Source organism: Emys orbicularis, chromosome 14, assembly GCF_028017835.1.
Source record: "Emys orbicularis isolate rEmyOrb1 chromosome 14, rEmyOrb1.hap1, whole genome shotgun sequence".
NCBI classification, from domain to species: domain Eukaryota; kingdom Metazoa; phylum Chordata; order Testudines; family Emydidae; genus Emys; species Emys orbicularis.
The window spans coordinates 30,294,824-30,314,205 of record NC_088696.1 but is presented as its reverse complement, the minus strand read 5'-3'; the positions used below and the strand labels follow the sequence as shown (position 1 = coordinate 30,314,205).

Below are 19,382 nucleotides of genomic sequence, written 5' to 3'. Positions count from 1 at the left end.
TAGAGAATGATTATGTTAAATATACACCAAATTATTCCTTTTAAATACTAAGCCCCTCATGTTCAATGTGTGCATCAAAAATGCTTCAAAGTCCCATAAATTTATAGAAAATTAAGGAAGCAGCTAACTAAGAGAGGAGCTGCTAAAAAAAACATTGTAGCCTCCATCAATTTGGTACTGACTAAAAGCACTAAGCGAGTACATCCTGACTGCCAGGGGCTGGCTGGTGGACAAGATATAAACTGCTGAGAACAATATTTCAGAATTATTATTGATTTGTGCTCTAAAAATGTTGCTAAAACATGTACGTTGCGACTGAGCTTGCAGAGTTAGAAGGGTTTCTCTATTTAAAAGCTACTCCCAATTCCTTAAAGGGATCAGAACATTTAACTAAATACATAACACTGGCAGAACCGCAGCAGCAAAAATATTCCCATGCAAAGAAAAGAGATGGACAGCGTCCTCTAAAAGACATTACAAAAAGGAAACTATCTAAAATAACCAACTGCAGTATATCCTTGACCAAAAACATGCCATAAGATCAGAGGAAAGAAAACGAGAGCTGGACCTTTCATTTTGAAAAGAAATCTCACAAAGACAATTTGAATCCAGACCCGTCCTACAATCATGCGTCTAATTAAGATTTATGTTTGGTAAAAATTATATAGATCTCCATGTGACTGCCAAAGAGATCTCGAGGCAACAACACAGAGAATAGGCTACTCTAACTAACACATCATAACTGTAATGTGCCTTCACATAATGCACCGTTAAAGCCTTCCGCCCCCTACATTCCCTTTTGCAGTAGTTTCTGACCTACTCTCCCCAACCACCGCCCCCCAAGCTATAAAACACTGCTACCTTTCTTCGGCAAGCCCGGAAAACTTAAAGGTGCGGTGCCGTCATTTGAAATGTTTCAGATGAGAGGCAGAATAGTGTTTAAAAAAAAAAAAAAAAAAAGTTGGATGGACTTTCTAAAAAGCTTGTTTATTCTACATATCATGTAACTTAGGATACACAAGACATACAGCAAGGTCTCACTGGTATGCATATTATAGCAAAGGAAAAATTACAGGCAGGATACAAGGAATTCTGAACACGTATACAAAATCCAACAAAGGCCCTGATTTTACATTTAGCTCCATTTCGGCACAGGGTTTCACCTGAATGGAGCCCACTGCAGGATCAGGACCTAAATCTTTGTATGTAAAGTGAATGAGTCAGTAGTGTTTGTAACTTGTCAATTTTGTAAAAAGACTACATGGCTATGACTCCACAATCATCCCTCAATATATCACCTGAATCTTCAGAGGAGACCTGGAGTGGAATTTTCTTAAGTGTATTTCCCTCATAACTTTTAAAGCAGGAAAGGCAGAGCACTAAACATTTTAACATAAGGAACTACTCAGCACTGGTAGGGAGGAAGGACTAGATGACCCTAGGAAGTCTTTGCTGCTTTTAATTCCTATGACTAATTTAGTATAATGGAGAGAACTCTCTGAAAAGGCCACATCACCAAATAGGGATTTCATCTTACATAGGTTTTGTCTACACTACTGGGGTAAGTCAACCTAAGTTACGCCACTCCAGCTACGTGAATAATGTAGATGGAGTCAACGTAACTTAGGTTAACTTAATACGGTATCTACACCGCATTGCGTCGATGGGAGATGCTCTCCTGCTGACTTACCTTAATCTTCTCGTTCCGGTGGAGTACCGGAGTCGACCGGAGAGCGCTCTGCGGTCGATTTAGGGGGCCTTCACTAGCCCTGCTAAATCGACCGCCGCTGTATCGATTGCAGCAGTGTCTATCCCCGGTAAGTGTAAACATGGCCACTGAGATTTCATTTAAGTGGAATACTTTAAGGGAATGTTCTGATTTCCAGCCCCATGTCATTTAAATTAGGGGTCTGGGGGCAGTTTAATGCCAAAGATAGACACGCAAATAACACTGGCATGGGAAGAAAAGGTGAATTAAGTACAAAAATACTTTTTGGTTGTTCTCATAAAGAAGATATGATAGCATTAAGCTTCCTGATTCGTCTTTCCTAAGACTAGTTTTCACAAGAAACCTAATTCCACAAACAATAAGATTAAATGGATCCTCAATCAATATAACTACATGCATATTCTGAGAGACATAAAAAAGCTAAGTTATTCTGTCCCCCTCACCCTTTTTCGTTCTTTTTATTTCTGCCACTTCTGTCTGCTATAGTGAGTGTTAGATGTCAGTGGCCTAACCAGTTTGAGAAAGTTTATAACTCCCCATAATTCACATTGTTTGTATTCATTCTTGCAATCAAAAAATGCTTTAAAATTATTTTCAAGGGAATCATTTTAAACAAAGAGGTTTAGATGAATACAATTAGAAGTAGCCATAAAATAGCGCAAGCATGGCCCTTGCCAATAACCAGCATAGAGTATATTCTATTTTCTGTCTTAGATGTAAAAGCTGTCTCTAGCACCATTAAGAAATTAGTATGGAAGTATTTTCCCCAATTCTATCCTTGTCCCACACCCTCATTTTCTTTTCTGACATTTTATAGCTCTTCATTTCCTCTCCTATACAACCATCCTTGCTTTGCTTTTCAAACACCTAACAAGAAAACAATATGGATAAAGAGATGCCTCTGCATTTCCAGTATAAACCTGACAGTTATCCTTTAATCCCATTCAACGTTTATTTGCTCATATGTGCTTTACACCTGCAATGACTGTCTTAGTTTATGTACTTAGTGTATGAATAAAGAAAAGCAAAGTTATAGTATTCTCAGTAACTGTACAACCTCTATCAAAAATATATTAGTACTCATTTAAAAAAAAAAAAAAAAAAAAGCAACACCAGAAGTACACAGCTATTGTTTTGCCAGCACGTAGTCTCATACTTTTGAGCATGCAATTTACTCAACATATACCATGCCAATCAGAGATTTTTCTATGTGCACATGTCCATATAGGTCTCTCTCTAGCAAGATCAGCATGCAAAATCTCTCTTGGGTAATGCACAAAAGGGAAAGTAGACACAAGTGTGTGCGTGCAAAAGAACAGATGCAACGTGGGCATCATATTTTAAAAACAAACAGTCCCATGAAATTCTTCACTGACACAAAGTTCTACAAATCTCACATTCTGAACCTAAGGCCTGGTCTACACTAACCCCCAAATTCGAACTAAGGTACGCAACTTCAGCTACGTGAATAACGTAGCTGAAGTCAACATACCTTAGTTCGAACTTACCGCGGTTCAGACGCGGTCCACACGCGGCAGGCAGGCTCCCCGTCGACTCCGCGGTACTCCTCTCGCCGAGCTGGAGTACCGCAGTCGACAGCGAGCGCTTCCGGGATCGATTTATCGCGTCCAGACCAGACGCGATAAATCGAACCCGGAACTTCGATTGCCAGCTGTCGAACTACCGCGGTAGTGTAGACCTGGCCTAAGCAACAATAAGAACTTTCTTAAATAAAAGGCAGAGTAGCATGATCAAATGGAAAACAAGTTGCTGCTACTGTACCTTGGCAAATGTTGAACCCCTTCCTTCTGATTCAATTGTGATAGTTTTCGTACGGCGCTGCAAGATTTGGTCTATATCTTCTTCACAGAATTTAGAGCCCTCATCCTCTTCATCCATAATAGCACCATAGGCACCTCTTCGAAGCAGGTCTTCTATTTCTTTTTTGGAAAGCTGTTGGATCTGTACAAATTATTGAAGGTGTTTTTGTTGTAATTTGTTGTAAAAATTGGTGAAAAATTCTCATAAGCATATGTGCAGTATTTTTTCTACCGACTTCCATAACCAATATTTTTATAATTAAGTTAGCTCTCCAGATTTGTAGATTTAGTATCTACCTTTTTATAATTAAAAAAACAATAAAAACAATAAAATGATAAATACAATTATATTAAATATATATAAATATCGTAACATATTTCGTGTGACCTTGCTTCTACATTTGGGCACCTAGTGAGTACTTGATGAATCAAGGCTTTATTCAATGTAATGATTAATGGGGGACTTCGGGAAAAATAGCTTTGTGCACCAGTTTAATCAATATCTAAAGATGTATATGATCACCAGTATAACTCAATTAACTCTTCCTGTATTAAGGCTACAGCTTATACTCATATAGAAGGATATAAAAATAAAGTGGAGGAAAGTTTTATATTACATGGGATTTTTTTTTAAAAGAATGTATGTGGAGTAAAAAATATCAAACTATGATTTATCAAAATTTGATTGTGGAGCTAATCTAGTCCTGCCTTCTTCCATACAAATGGAAAGCTGCATAGGAAATGAGATAGGAATCCTGTCTCCCTGTTCTGCAGAATCTGTAATGAATGTTGTGAAATCTGAAGCATAATATTTTAATGATTCTAGGTACGTGGTTTGGTATAATCTCTACAAATAAAATAAATAAAGCCTACGCCATTTAAAAAAAAAATATGGTAAGCAAAATATGTCACTCTTTCAGATACATCACCAAGGCAATTATCTACCCTTTGGTTTAACAAGGAAAGATGGAGGAAGTAGTCTGTGCAAGAGTTCAAAGCAAATTTATGGCTAAGCTTTAGAAGACATTTCCAAATGTTCATCTTTGCCTTCATCAGGAAACATCACATAGCTATGCACACATTTAAAAAAAAAAGCCTAAGTTAAAATTAATTAAGCTGTTCCCTTGCAATTACAAGTAGCTTTAAAAATGGTAGTTATTCTGGCCAAAAACAAGAAGTCTACATACACCACCAACACTATTTTCTCTTCCACTCATGCTCTGTAAAACAGCTTTATCCAGACCCAATTTCAGACTTGCTCTGTCAAACATCTCTCTCTCATATGAGTTCCGAGTTATCAATCTGTAGACCTTTACTGCTTTGTTCTGACCAATCCTGTGACAACGGGCTTGGGCCTTTGAAAGAGGGAACAAAAATAAAATTAGATTTCTGTGTAGGAGCAAGCTATATTCCTTCTTCTAAGAAACCTGCTCTGCTATAAAGTAATCTTAAAGGGACACAGTCGACTTGAAAACAATCAGTGTTTTTAAATGGAAGTTGTACAAATAGAGCAGAGGTTTGGAAAGTTAGAAGTAGACTTGGAAAGATGGATTAGTAGGCAGAATGTTGGTGAAGTGGTCTAAGTTGCATGATATGTTATTTATCTCACAAATGAATTCTATGTATATTTTTTTCACAGTACTGATCTCTCCACAGATGCTAGACAAAAAGTCACTTGATGAGGATTTCTGAGATTTTGATTCCACTTCCTCTTCCTTAAATTCAGTCCATTTTCTAGGTGATCTTACAATTGAAACATTTTTGTGCTACTCTAAGCTGAAGGTTTCTACTTTCAATTTTAATCTATTATTTCTAGTTTTAATAAGTGATGAGAAATCTCTCCATCTTTGCATTATTCTTTTATCTACTTGTATTAACAGTCTCATCTCTTTCTTCCCCTATGTCCTTAATGGATAACCTCAGTTTTCTGAACTTGTACATATTTCAAATCTCGCTTCTGTGTACCCCCTACAATTCCTTTTTTATATACTAAATAGTCCTCTTGATGCAATCTTCAGTTATTCTATATGATACGCAGTAGAGTGTCCACAACTGTATGCCAAATCCCAGCTGTAATCTAAAGAGCATCATGTAACTAAGGAGACACTTTGTTCCCATTCTTACATGCGATACCTCTAATTATAATTCCATGATTGTATCTACTTCTTCACTTCAACATCACTTCATATACATTATTAACTTTTCTCTATTATTTACACAATTTTTCTGCACTGATAATGAATAGCCACTGGCTTTCCACTGCAGTTTTTGGTGTGTGGATAGTTTCTGAAAGTCATTCCCATTCCTTCTCTAACACTATGAGCATCACAGAAGTAACTGAACCTTAGCATAGGCCCAAATTCTTCTCTAGTTCTACTATTCTAAATCCAGAGCAGTTCCATTAATGTTTATTCAATTAATTAGTGTATGAGAGAGTAAAATTGGTCCCCACTGTGTTCTGTGATATCCTCAAAACCGTCAGAGTTTTATAATCTCACTAATAGTTTACCTGTGTTGCACTTTATATATTGCAAATATATTATGATTTAAGCGAAGAACTCATTTTATTAAATGAATACAGAAAAAGTCTATTTTGAACATTTTTGGGGGGAGAAACAGGAAAAGTTAAAGGAGAAAGCCTTACAAAATTTACATTTGTATTCAGATTTCAAGACAATTATAGAAAGTGGGGTGGAAAAACATAGCTGTGATTATCAAAGAGACAGCCCAGCCAAATACAGTTGATCCTCTGCTTGTATACTGTAATCTTTTTGTTAAAAAAAGTTCTGTTATACTGTTACTGAAATGTACAGCATGGTGTTTTTTATGCTCCAGTTATAACCTCCAATGAATTTACCTGGAGATCATTCTGAGGATTCCAGTCAGAATCAAAAATTATACATGTATCAGCTGCAGTCAAATTAATGCCCAATCCACCAGCTCTGGTACACAGAAGAAACACAAACCGATCAGAGTCTGGTTTGCTAAACCGATCAATAGCAGCTTGCCTCAGATTTCCTCTCACTCTCCCATCAATTCTTTCATATAAGTACCTAGAAAATGCAAAAGAAACCCCTTATTTAGAAAAACAATCTGTTATCTACAATGGAAAAAAGTTATCTTTGCTTTCTACTTACCTCTCATGAACAGCACTGATCAGGATACACAGGTGAATGAAGATAAACACAGGGATGGATTTATATGGCTGGCTGCAACTTTCTTACCTTAAAACTGGGGAAGTGTGCTATCTGTCCCGACTTGCATGCACCAGGCATTTAATTGGATCCAACAAGGGGATTACAGGGCTCCCACCATATAAACCGTAACTCAGCCCACACTTCTGAATCATCTCTCAGACTCCCAGAGAAGGTATCAAAAGTGAAATCTTGGTCTGCAAAGCCTTCAGGTCTTTCCTTCTCCCATAGGCCTGAGGTCCACCAATGAAATCTCATGTCTCTTTTACTTGTGGGAGCTGGCCATTTGGCCTTTAGCCATACCAGATACTGGTTGCAAGTTGTGACAAATTAAACATTCCTACAAATGACTAGTATTGATTTCTAAGTCCTATGTCTATTTAATTAAACTGTACCTCCATGATGCTGCAAGGAAGGTGAAAAAACCCATCAGGCCTCTGACAATTTGGCCCCAACAGGAAAAACTCCCTTCACACCAAAACATGTGATCATCCTAAAAACACAGATCCTATGCTACAATTACAGGAACGGAGGGTAGAGCAGCAAAATGTGACAAAAGGCTCCAAAAGACGCAGGCAGAAGTTTAAATTAACGAGGGGGAGGACAAGGAGTTGGTCAGCTTCCATTTTCCTCTGGCTGGCCAATGGGAGGCAGTGGGGCTCCACCCCCAAATTCCCATGCATGTGTTCCCCCCTCCCTCTGGAGCTGTCTACCACATTTCAAGTCTTTAACAGGGCTCACACAAAGTGAGTGCAAATTATAACATACTTTGGTTTCATAATGTAATATGCTAAATTGTCTCATCACATATGGTATTATTGGGTAATCAGTATAAAGCAATGTTTAGATAACTGTCACTTGACAAACCAGTATTTGGATTGTGAACAAGTATCGCTTCTAAAAATAAATTAGTCTTTCTTTACATTTTAGCCTAGTTTATATTTGATTAGCTTACTTTTTTTTTTTTTTTTTTTTTGTGCAAAGTGTTGAACATTAGCCTAGCTGTAATAGGATCGATTTCTATTAAACTAATAATTTTGTTCTATCAATCTCTCTAGACCAAGCAAACTGGAACAAGAATAAAGTCACCACACCCCCAAAAAAAGTCTTTAAAGAGGCACCAGTGAAACTATGTTTTCCTTAAACCTAAACCTAGTTAAATTATTGCTCCTTTCTTAACTTTTATAATTACAAAGACTCTTGTACTCTTGCTGTAATATCAAAATATATGTGCTTTGCTCCCACACCTTAAACCGTAGAAACATTTCTCTGCAGGTGGTAAGTGGAGTAAGCTGCAAAATTTGTATTTAATTGTCAGTAGAAAGCTTCACAAGCATTTTTCCTCCTTGCTGATCAGACATAAAATGGCACAGCAGATAATCCACAGCAATTTGTCAGTCAGCCATGCTCCTGGTGTCATGCATTTTGTCATGCATTAATTCTGACAATTCTAACCAAAGAGCAAAGCCAAACAAGTTCATACCTCTATGGCATTCAAAAGAAGAGTCAACCTGTTCAGATGCCGCACTAGTCTATGTATTATTTGCTTACAGAACAAGGAACATCTTTTTAAACACATTTTTAAACAATATCACAACTGAAACAATGTGAATTGAAATCAAGATACTGATACAAGATACTGAATTCCTAGTTGTGAGTAATTGCTAATTTGTACAGCAAGTATGGAAAAAACCAATATACAACTATGGTCCTAAATAAAATTGGCATCATAAAGGTTATTAAATATATGTAATGCCAAGTCTATATAAGAATGTTACCAACTTTGCTTATTTTTATTTTTATTTCAGTAGGTTGCAATCATTTATGAAAAAGATATCCCTGTTGAGAACAGCACACAGAGTTTATGAAATATGTAGCATTCTACCTTTTATGTATAAGGTAGTCCTCAAGGATGTCAAGACAGCGCACCATTTGAGAGAAGATAAGCACCTTATGGCCTCCTGCTTTCATTTTTGGGAGAAGTTTATCAATGAGGACCAATTTACCAGCAGACTGGATCATTGCTTGTAGATGAAAATCAGGAGCAGTTGGGATATATGTTTCCCTAAACTCCCCAAGGATTTTCTCTTCAGCACCTGTCAAATAATAAAAATGTATGACTAATCTCAAAAGAAATGGTGGTTGTTGTTTTTTTACCCACACAACAAGTTAATGATCACACAGCTTGGTTACCCCACATTATTTCACTGTTTAACTGTTCACTTTGGGGCAAATTCTGTCCCCCGCCCCCAGCCCATTTTTAAAAACAAACACAAAACAAAACACAACACAAAACAAACCACACATTACAGGGTACAGCTGTAAGTAAAAACAGAATTTTTCCCACATGAGGTCACCTCCCCCCAAGCCAGGCTCCCCTATGTTGATGTGACAGCACAAAGGGACAAGATTACCTGGCTTAGGGAGAATACCCCTAGCAATGGCCCTACGTAAGGCTTAGGGTTGCCAACCCTCCCAGACTGGCCGGAATCTCCTGGAATTGGAATCCATCTCCTGGTGGCTACTGAAACCAATTCGGGAGATTTTAAGAGGCCGCAAAAAGTCCGGTGAATGGTGCAGCAGGGCTAAGGCAGGCTCCCTATGTGCCCTGGCTCTGAGTGGGCTCCCAGAAGTGACCGGCGCGGACTCCAGAGCTCCCATTGGTCGGGAACTGCAGCCACTTGGAGCTGTGGGGGTGGTGCCTGCAGGCAGGGGAAGTAGGAGATGGACATGACGGTCGCTTCCGGAAGCAGCCCAAGGTAAGCACTGCCAGGCTGGAACCCACACCCCGAACTCCCTCCCACATCCCAACCCCCTGCCCCAACCCTGAGCCCCCTCCCACACCCAAACTCCCTCGCAGAGCCCGCACCCTGCACCCCAACCCCCTGCTCCAGGCTCAGCCTGGAGCCTCCTCCCACACTGCAAACCCCTCGGCCCCACCCCCCCCAGCCCAGAGCTCACACCCCTCCCACACCTCAACCCCGGTGAGAGTGAGGGAGGGTGGGGGGAGAGTGAGCAACGGAGGGAGGGGGGACGGAGTGAGCGGGCAGGTGGCCTTGAGGAAGGGGCAGGACAGGGACATGGTCTTGGGGAAGTGGCGGGGCAGGGGTGTTTGAGTTTGTGCAATTAGATAGTTGGCAACCCTAGTAAGGCTGCCATGAAAACCCTGTTGTAGGAGGCATGCTGGGGGCAGTAAAGGTATATTTGGGGTCAGGAAATGTGTGCTGCAGAAATTCTAGAAGAGCAGACACCCATACGTAGCCAGGGATGGGCTGTCTAAGCTGAGGGGAGGGGTCACATTGGCTTTCAGAACAGTCCAAAATCAAGACGACACAAAGACGGCTTAAAGAGACAGAGCACATAATCACACCTGTCGATTTATCTTTCTGAGTGGCCCTAAATTCTTCAGGCCAAATTCACATTTTATGTACCTCCTCTGATGGCTACAGATTTCAAATAAGTTACACTTGGGCTGAATGGAGTAATTCATTTTAAAGTTAGTTATGACAAAAAAAAGAAACAATATTTAGGCACACTGTTTCAGACAATGGAATTTAAGGAACAGCAGTTGGTCTCATCCCATAGGAAATCTGAAATAATTTACAAAGGTTTCAGAAACGTTGTATTAACACAAAACTAGCTTTTCACACTATAGGTTTACAGCTACAACATTCATAACCAATACAATTGCAATTACTGATTAAAACAAAGCCACTGGTCGCTAAGAATTTTGTTTTTTAAAAATCAGAAGAGCATGGAAAAGAAGAAATTACTCACCTTGTGGAGTAACTGAGGTTCTTTGAGATGTGTCCTCCTATGGGTGTTCCACTTCAGGTGCACATACACCTCTCAAACCCTTGACTGGAGATTTTCAGTTAGCTGTGTCCGTTCAGACCATGCATGGGCCCTGTGCCTCCTCTTGCCAGATATCGAGGCTATATAGCGTGTGGGAAAACCACCCTCAATTCTTTGTCCACCCAAACTACCCATAAGAAACAGTCTGAAGCAGAGGGCGAAGGAGGGCGGGTAGTGGAGCACCCATAGGTGGACACATCTTAAAGAAACACAGTTAGTACACAAACTGAGTAACTTCTTCTTCAAATAGCGTTCCTATGAGTGCTCCACCTCAGGTGACTTGGGGCAATATTCCCAGATGGAGGAGGCAGCTTCAGAACAGTTCAAAACTGAAGACAGTACTGCAGAATCAAGTGCCAAATCAGATCTGATGGAATGGACCAAGGCATAACGTTTTGAAAACTATGTACTGAAACCCATGTAGCGGCTCTATATATTTCAGATACCAGTACATTCTTTTATAATGCTGTAGATCTTGCTTGAGATCTGGCTGAATATGCTAACACCCTTTGGGGGGGAATGAGCACCCACAACATCATAACAAGAAACAATACATCCAGATATACATCTCAATAGTCTCTGAGCAGAGATCAAGGACCCTGTTGATCTATCTGCAAAGGAAATGAAGAGCCTATGTGACTTCCTAAATTTCTTCATCCTATCTAAGTAGAAGGCCAACGCCCTTCTAACAGCCAGGGCATGTAAACAGAATTCAGGTAGAGAACTGTGTGGCTTTGGGAAAAACACTGGAAAATGAATGGAATGATTAAGGTGGAACTCTGATAGAACCTTAGGTAAGAATTTAGGGTATGGATGTAAAGACACCTTGTCTTTAAAGAACACTATAAACGGGGAGTTCTGCCATCAAGGCTCGAATCTCCCTTATCCAACAGCCTACATGGAATTTAAGGAACAGCGGTTGGCTGTTGGCTACTAAAAAGGCCAACTTCATAGATAAATGCAATAGAGAACAGGTTGCCAGTGGTTCAAATGGAGATCTTATAAGGTCACTGAATACAAGGTTGAGATCCCAGGTTAAAGCAGGGTTTCTAGTCTGTGATTAGAAACAGAGATTCCCCAAACCCTTAATAAACCTACACAATACTGGATGAGCAAATACAGAGAATCCTTCTACCAGAGGATGAAAGGCTGATATTGTGGCCAAATGGACCTTAAACAGACTAATTTATAACTCTGGTTTCTTTAGATCCTACAGATAATCCAGGATGACTGAAAGTGGCACTGAATCAGGCAGGAGGCAACAACGACAACACCAATGGAAGAATCTCTTCCATTTCTGCAGGTAAGTAGTGTGTGTTGATCTATTTCTATTATTCAGTAACACCTGTTGTACTAATGTAGAGCAGGAAGATTCTAACCCCATGAACCATTGCGGAGCCACACCGTAAGGCAGAGAATTGCTAGGCTGGGTTGAAGCACATGACCCACATCCTATAGCAGGAGATGAGGAATGGACGGAAGCTCAAATGATAGTTGGATACATAGGTGAAACAGGTATGGGTACCAAACTTGTCTCAGCCAGGTCAGCACTATAAGGATAACTCTGGCTCTGTCCTGTCTGATCATTTTCATCACCCTCAGTATCAGCAGCATTGGAGGAAATGCATAGAACAGACCCTTCTTCCAAGGAGTGGTGGCCCAGATCCCCTCTTGAGCAGGGAAGAGAACACTTCCTGTTCCTAGAGGTCGTGAAGAGATACACCTCTGGTAGTCCCCATCTTATGAATATGCTGAGGAGAAACTGGGTGTCTAGTTCCCATTTATAATTCTGTGAGAAGTGTCTGCTGAGGACATCAGCTGTGTTGTTCTGAATACCTGGGAGGTAGATCCGAAATTTGGATTTGATGAGCTATGTACCAATTCCATAGCTTCATGGGTTTGGCACGCTGGAAGGAGGATCTTGCTCCTCCAAGCTTGTTGATATAGAACATGCAGGATATGTTGTCTGCTGTGACCCTAACTGATTTGCCCTGATGAGGGGTAGGAAATGAAGGAAAGCATTCCTGACAGCCCTGAGCTCCAACAAATTGAGGTGAGTTCCCCATTCCAACAGTGACGCATCAGTCACTCAAGGGGCTGGGCGATGGAAAGGGACGCCCGCACAGACAGTGAGTTGATCCTTCCACCAGTCTAAGAAGTTTCTCACACAGAGAAACCGTCACCTGACTATCCAACGGGTCTCTCACTGGAACATTGGTCATTCTGAGCCAACCCTGGAAGCAGCAGGCCTGCATGATTGGTCCAAAGGTACAAGCTGCCATGTGTCCCAGGAACTGAATTCCTATTGTGGTTCAACGGTCCCCTGAATTGCTCATCCCAGACCTGACAAGGTTACAAATCTGACTAAGGAAGGTAGTCTCTGGCTGTCAACAAATCCAAATATGCCCCTATAAACTGTATTTTCTGTACAGGGGTTAATATGGACTTTTTTTACATTAAGCTGCAGATCCAACTCCTGGTACAGAGCAAGGGCCATCTGGATGGAAGACAGCACTGCTTCGTAGGAATGGTTGCCAAGGTACAGGAAGACTAGAATCGCTTCTTGTTGGAGGAAAGCAGCCACTACTGCCAGGACTTTTGAGAACACCATTGAGACCGAGGAAAGGGCAGCACTCAGTATTCGAAATGATCTTGGCCTACAGTGAAACATTGGTATTTCCTGTGCAATGGGTGAATCTTTATATGAAAATAGGCATCTTATAGGTCGAGGGCCAAAAACCAATCCCCTTTCTCTAGTGAAATAATTATAGCTGCCAGAGTTACCATCCTGAACTTCTCAGACTTTACAAACTTGTTTAGAAGTCTTAGTTCGGTCTTCACCGTGTCCTTCTTTGGCACAAGGAAATACGTAATCCCTTGCGTTTATAAGCTCCTAAATCGAAAGGAAGTTCACTTCTAGTCTCGATAAAAGCTTGTGAGAGGGGTCCCTGAAGAGGAATGTGGAAAGGGGGTGGAAGAGAGGGAGTGACATAAAATGGATGGTTTAACCAATGTTATGACCTCTATTACCTACTGCTTCCAAACATATTGGAAATAGGCAAGGCAGTCTCCAAAGTGGGAGAGGTGTGCTAATGGGCACAGCTGTCAATACAGAGGTGCAGGAGGATTAAAACTGTGGATAGGTGGTCACAGAGGGTGGTTGGGCATCCCTATTTCTCTGAAATCTATGTCTCTTTCTGGGTGGTTCGGTGGATTTATGGAATCTGGAAAACTGAGCAGGATGCGATCTTTGAGTAGTCTGTGACCTATTAAGCCCTTTCTTATTTGTAGATGTATATTTGCCCAGGGATTGTAAAGTAGCCCTAGAGTCCTTTAGATTCTGCAGTGACTCATGTTTTCCAAGAACAGTTTATGACTGTTGAAGGGGAAGTCTTCCACGGTTTTCTGTACTTCTCTCAGAAACCCCAAAAGATGGAGCCATGATACCCTGCGCATAACCACTGCCATGGAGACAGACACTGGCCGCAGTGTCCACAGCACCTAAGAATACTTGAAGAGCAGTTCTGGCCACCAATCGGTCCTCTGAGATGATGGACTGGAATTGCTCCCTATGTTCTTGTGGCAGATGTTCAATAAAAGCTGTTAATCTGTTATTTGTAAAATTTTATTTGGCCATGACCGCTTCGTAGTCATGATCCTGAATTGCAAGGTTGCTGACGAACAGGCCTTTCACCCAAAGAGATCCAGCCTTTTCTAGTCCTTGTCACATGAGGTAGACTTAGAGAAGTGCTGCCTACCCAGCTCATTTACTGCATCCACCACTAGGGAGTTAGGTGGAGGGTAGGAGAACAAAAGGTCCAAATACTTAGGGAGAACATAATACCTCTTGTGCGCCTGCTAACATATGGATGTCAGGCGTCTGCCACACCATCTTAGCCAGATCTAGGAGCCCTCATTGATGGGCAACACCACCTTGGAGGATGTTGCTCACTGCAAGATATCAAAAAGTTTGTGCTATGAATTCTTGATCTCTTCAAGAGGAATTTGAAGAGTGTCAGCTACTGTCTTTGTGAGGTCTTGAAATTGCCAAAAATCAGCAGCCATGGATTGTGGTGGAGGCATAATCACCTCACCCAGAGATGACGATGAAATAGGTTCTTGAAGGGTGGCCTCCTTAACTGCTCTAGCTTCCTGCTCCTCAAACATCTGCTCCTGTGGAGGAGCAGGTTGAGGAGGAGAGGGCTGTACAACTCTGGCCCTCCTATGAGACAGTGGTGGTCTGGCAAATTGCTGTTGATAGACAGCCCGGTGGGCCAGTACGGCCACGGAGATGGGCCATACAGAAATGGGAATGGTATACAAGGTTGGTCCCCACCGCCCTTGATAATGATGCCAATCTTCCGAATAACTTTCAGAGTGTGGTTTCCTGAAGGGATATGTTGGAGAACCCTGAACAGAAACAGAGGAGACCAACTGGAAGCCTCCCTCATCCTCCTCCATCTCCTGCAGAAAAAAGCGGAGAGCCATGAAATACCGAGGGTGGTAGTCCAGAGATCAGGGTTTGGTACAAAGAGACATTCAGTACCAATGAGGAGTGGGGACTCCAGTTCATCCATTATCAAGAGGTCCTTAGTATATCTGAACTCCTGTGGTACCAAACAGAGGATTGGTACTGAAACAGTAGCCAAGGCCACAACTGCCAAATCCAAGAGTACCGATGACGGTGGGCGTATTGAAGTTTATGCCGATGGTATCTGGCACCGTTGCTTGCTTGGTGCCAAGGGTGCCTCATACAGTGGTACCAACATCTGGGCTGAACTCAACAGTGCCAGTCCAGAGTGTCTATCCTTGCTCTCTTTGTTGAGAGGAGGTACCAAGGCCCTGTCGGAGCCATCTCTCTTCTCCGTGCTCCTAGACTTTACGACTCAGCTGGTACTGGAAGAGACCTTTGAATCAATGGTATTGAGTGAAGAGATTGAGGCTTCAGAGACAGTAGATCTTGCTGGAGACTTGGATTTTTTCAGAGCTGACTCCTTAAGGAGAGAGTTTGCGCTCCTCTTTTAGGAAGCCTCCAAAGTCTTCCCTCTTTTACTGGAAGACTGCACAGAGGTAGAAGGGGCACTGGTTGTGTCTGGAGACAAATGTACCGGGGGGGGGGGGGGGTGAGGGGGAGGGCTCCTGACCTGACTCAGAAACTGGCCAAAAGGAGCATTCCAGCAGCAGCAGTCTAGAGTTTCATCTCCCTATTTTTCCTTGCCCTGGACTTGAGGGCCAGGCAGAAGTTGCTTGGGTGAGTCCCATGTCTTACAGAAGTGCAAGGGACACAGAGTAGCCATTGTTCAGAGACATAGCTTCTTGAGAGGAGAGGTAATCTTTAAAACATGGCGAGCCAGGAATGCCCTACTAGGAAAAGAATAAGCATCCCCGAGGGGAAAGAGCAAAGAAACAATCCTCTCACTACTTATCTAATTAAATATAACTATATTAACAACTAAAAATTAGCTATAAAAGCTTATTTTAACCACTACAGAAATATTAGAAAAGCCAAGGCACACTCAAGATGGACATGCTAGGGCGCCATCTCAGGCCGAGGCGGTTGAGAAGGAACTGAGGATGGTTCACCTGCTCACCCCTGAATAGCCTCAGCATCTGGCATGAAGAGCTCCCCCATAGCTTTCGTATCCAGCATGAGGAGGCATCCACCCCAAGGAGGCCTGGAGTCGAAAGGACACCGTTAATTGAAAATCTCTGATCAAGGGCTCGAGAGGTATATGAGCGCTCCTGAAGAGGAGCACCCATAGAGACACTACTTCAAGAAGAAGAGGAAGGATCAGTTGTGGGTCCAATTCTGTTCAATATTTTCATCAATGATTTAGATAATGGCATAGAGAGTACACTTAAAGTTTGCGGACGATACTAAACTGGATGGGGTTGTAAATACCTTGGAAGATAGGATTAAAATTCAAAATAATCTGGACAAACTGAAGAAATGGGCTGAAGTAAACAAGATGAAATTCAATAAGGACAAATGCAAAGTCCTCCACTTAGGAAGGAACAATCAATTGCACACATACAAAATGGGAAATGACTGCCTAGGAAGGAGTACTGCGGAAGGGTCATAGTGGATCACAAGCTAAATGAGAGTCAACAGTGTAACACTGTTGGAAAAAAAGCAAACATCATTTTGGGATGCATTAGCAGGAGTGTTGTAAAAATGATACGAGAAGTAATTCTTCGGCTCTACTTCGCGCTGATTAGGCCTCAACTGCAGTATTGTATCCAGTTGTAGGCATCACATTTCAGGAATGACGTGGACAAATTGGAGAAAGTCCAGAGAAGAGCAACAAAAATGATTAAAGAGCTATAAAACATGACCTATGAGGGAAGATTGAAAAAACTGGGTTGGTTTAGTCTGGAGAAGGGAAGAGCGATAAGCATTTTCAAGTACATAAAAGGTTGTTATAAGGAGCGAGAAAAATTGTTCTCCTTAATGTCCGAGGATAGGACAAGAAGCAATGGGCTTAAATTGCAGCAAGGGTAGTTTAGGTGGGACATTAGGAAAACCTTCTTGTTAGGGTGGTTAAGCACTGGAATAAATGGCTAGGGAGGCTGGGGAGTCTCCATTGTTGGAGATTTTTAAGAGCAGGTTAGACAAAACACCTGTCAGGGATGGTCTAGAAGATAATCCTTAGTCCTGCCAGGGGTGCAGGGTACTGGACTAGATGACCTTTTGAGGTCTCTTCCAGTCCTAATATTCTATGAAATTTCTTGGGGTGGGGGGAACTTAGGGGGAGTTTAATTATATTTTTTTTCAAAGTATGTTGTAACAAACTAAAAAGAACCCAAACTATGTTATTCTGATACTTGAAACTGGATTTGAGGATTGTAAAAACATTTTAAATACCTTTCCTTCACTTACTGTAGAACCGGCTTTGAGTGTACAGAGTGTATTTTCTTACGAGTACAGAAAATAATGAATTGGAAGAGATTTACGAATAGGAATACAAACTACATGAACATTAAGGTACACTACATATTCGGTTGCAAGAACCACTCAAAGTTTAGAAGTTAAATTTCTATTCTCTCTCAGTATGGCTAAATTTTAAAGAGATGTAACATTTGCAATCAAAATTCCATTTTGGAAAATATTCTGAGAATATCATGTGCATATATTTAAATCCAGAAGTCCAAACCTCATGTAAGCCTGCAGCTACAGCACAACTTTAAATAATGTTTTACTTTTAATTTTATCAGGGTACATTTCAAAGCAAGACCAAACATTATAGTTCTTATCAAAATGTGATAAGATTTGGGAAAAAAAAAAAAATACTTAGAAACCATTCTACCAAATGTGACAGGAATAGCAATTTCCTGCAATATCCTGAACAAACCCTACTGAATTAAGTTAAACCTTATTGAATTGAGTTTAAGTATTTTAGCAGCTCACTGTATTAAAAATACAAATGGTTATGTGTTATTGCAGGATCGTATGTAACTAGTCTAGGAGACATGACTAATGTAAACCTTGTGCTATGTGCATCAAAGGACTCTTTTCAACAATGGGCTAAGACAAGAATGAACTGTTAGTTTAAGTAGGTTTCCCAGGAAATCTCTAGGAGGAGGGGCAAGCAAATGCACCTACTCTTCTTATGCAAGAACTCTGCCTTTGAAGCTACTCCTACAGGAAGGAAACTTTTGTCTGCTGACCCCGTTACATGAGGACAGATCAGAGACCCAAAAAGTATTTAAAGAAGTAACTCTCAGATTAACAAGTGATCTTGTTCTGAGAAAAAGAAGTTATGAACTTGTAACCCCAGAAAAACTCCTTCGTGGGGTCTGAAGGACTGTTCACTGGCCAGAGTCCTTGTTGGAGTTGAGGTGATCTCTGGTAAGCTTATTAGCATGTATTTTTATTGTTTTAAATATATTTTCTCTATAATGCTTTTACCTTAAGAATAAATATGCTTGCTTAGAAAGAGCCGTGTGGTAACTGAACTGTGGCAACTACACTGTTTACTTGCTCTGTGGAAAAAAGAAAAGCAGGCCTGCTTAGGCAGTCTGACTTTGCTGGGGAATTCCCAGTCCAGGCAGGGAGCTGTGCAGACTGGAAACACCATGGTCAGGAGGGAGAGAGACGCATGCCTCTACTAAGAGAGGCAATACTGGGGAACCAGAAAATTAAGAGTAGGTGCCCTTGCTAGACTATAGAGGGGAAGTACAGGTGCAGTTGCCCTGAACTGTGACACCAAGGATGGAAGTATATCAACTGAAAAAGTCAGTCTTAATTTATAATGTTTTACCTTTGATAAGATACGGGTGGTTGCAGCACTTTCTGAGTTCCATCATAGTGTTAACTAGATTGGGTACATTAGCTTGGCCAGCTCCTTTCGACAAGAATGCAAAGTTCTTCTCCAAAATTGCCCGATAATATTTCTTCTGGATATTAGTTAGTTCTACTTCAATTATAGTTTCTTCCTTGGGAGCTAATTTTTTCTCTACATCTTCCTTCAACCGTCTCAGCATCATTGGTTTCAGGATAGCTTGTAACTTTTGCACCTGAATAATATATATATATATATAAAAAAAACCTGGAATGTATGCAAAGGTACAAAAAGAAGCTTAATTTAACATTTTACAATCTACATTACCTATTTGCCAGATTTACGTGAAATATTTGCCTGGAAGGGACATAGTCTCATTTTCAGAGACAAGTTACCAAAGTAATTTTTCAAATGCTTTGATTACAGAAAGGAAGCTTTTAGCATTTGTCAGCAGACAATCTGGCCTCAAAGAGGAAGAACTTGGATTTCCATTAATCTCACT

The 19,382-nt window shown here is 41.0% G+C and overlaps 1 protein-coding gene across 3 annotated transcripts in view; it reads right to left on the bottom strand.

Moving 5' to 3' along the window:
• CHD9 (chromodomain helicase DNA binding protein 9) overlaps positions 1–19,382 on the bottom strand; it is a 185,492-nt gene that overhangs the window by 47,814 nt on the left and 118,296 nt on the right. For all 3 annotated transcript variants that reach the window (XM_065416619.1, XM_065416620.1, XM_065416621.1), the window contains 5 exons: positions 18,860–19,115; positions 8,629–8,839; positions 6,407–6,602; positions 4,737–4,904; positions 3,512–3,691 (listed from right to left, as the gene is read on the bottom strand). In XM_065416619.1, coding sequence (XP_065272691.1) covers positions 3,512–3,691; positions 4,737–4,904; positions 6,407–6,602; positions 8,629–8,839; positions 18,860–19,115 — 1,011 coding nt within the window. The remainder of the gene's footprint in view (positions 1–3,511; positions 3,692–4,736; positions 4,905–6,406; positions 6,603–8,628; positions 8,840–18,859; positions 19,116–19,382) is intronic.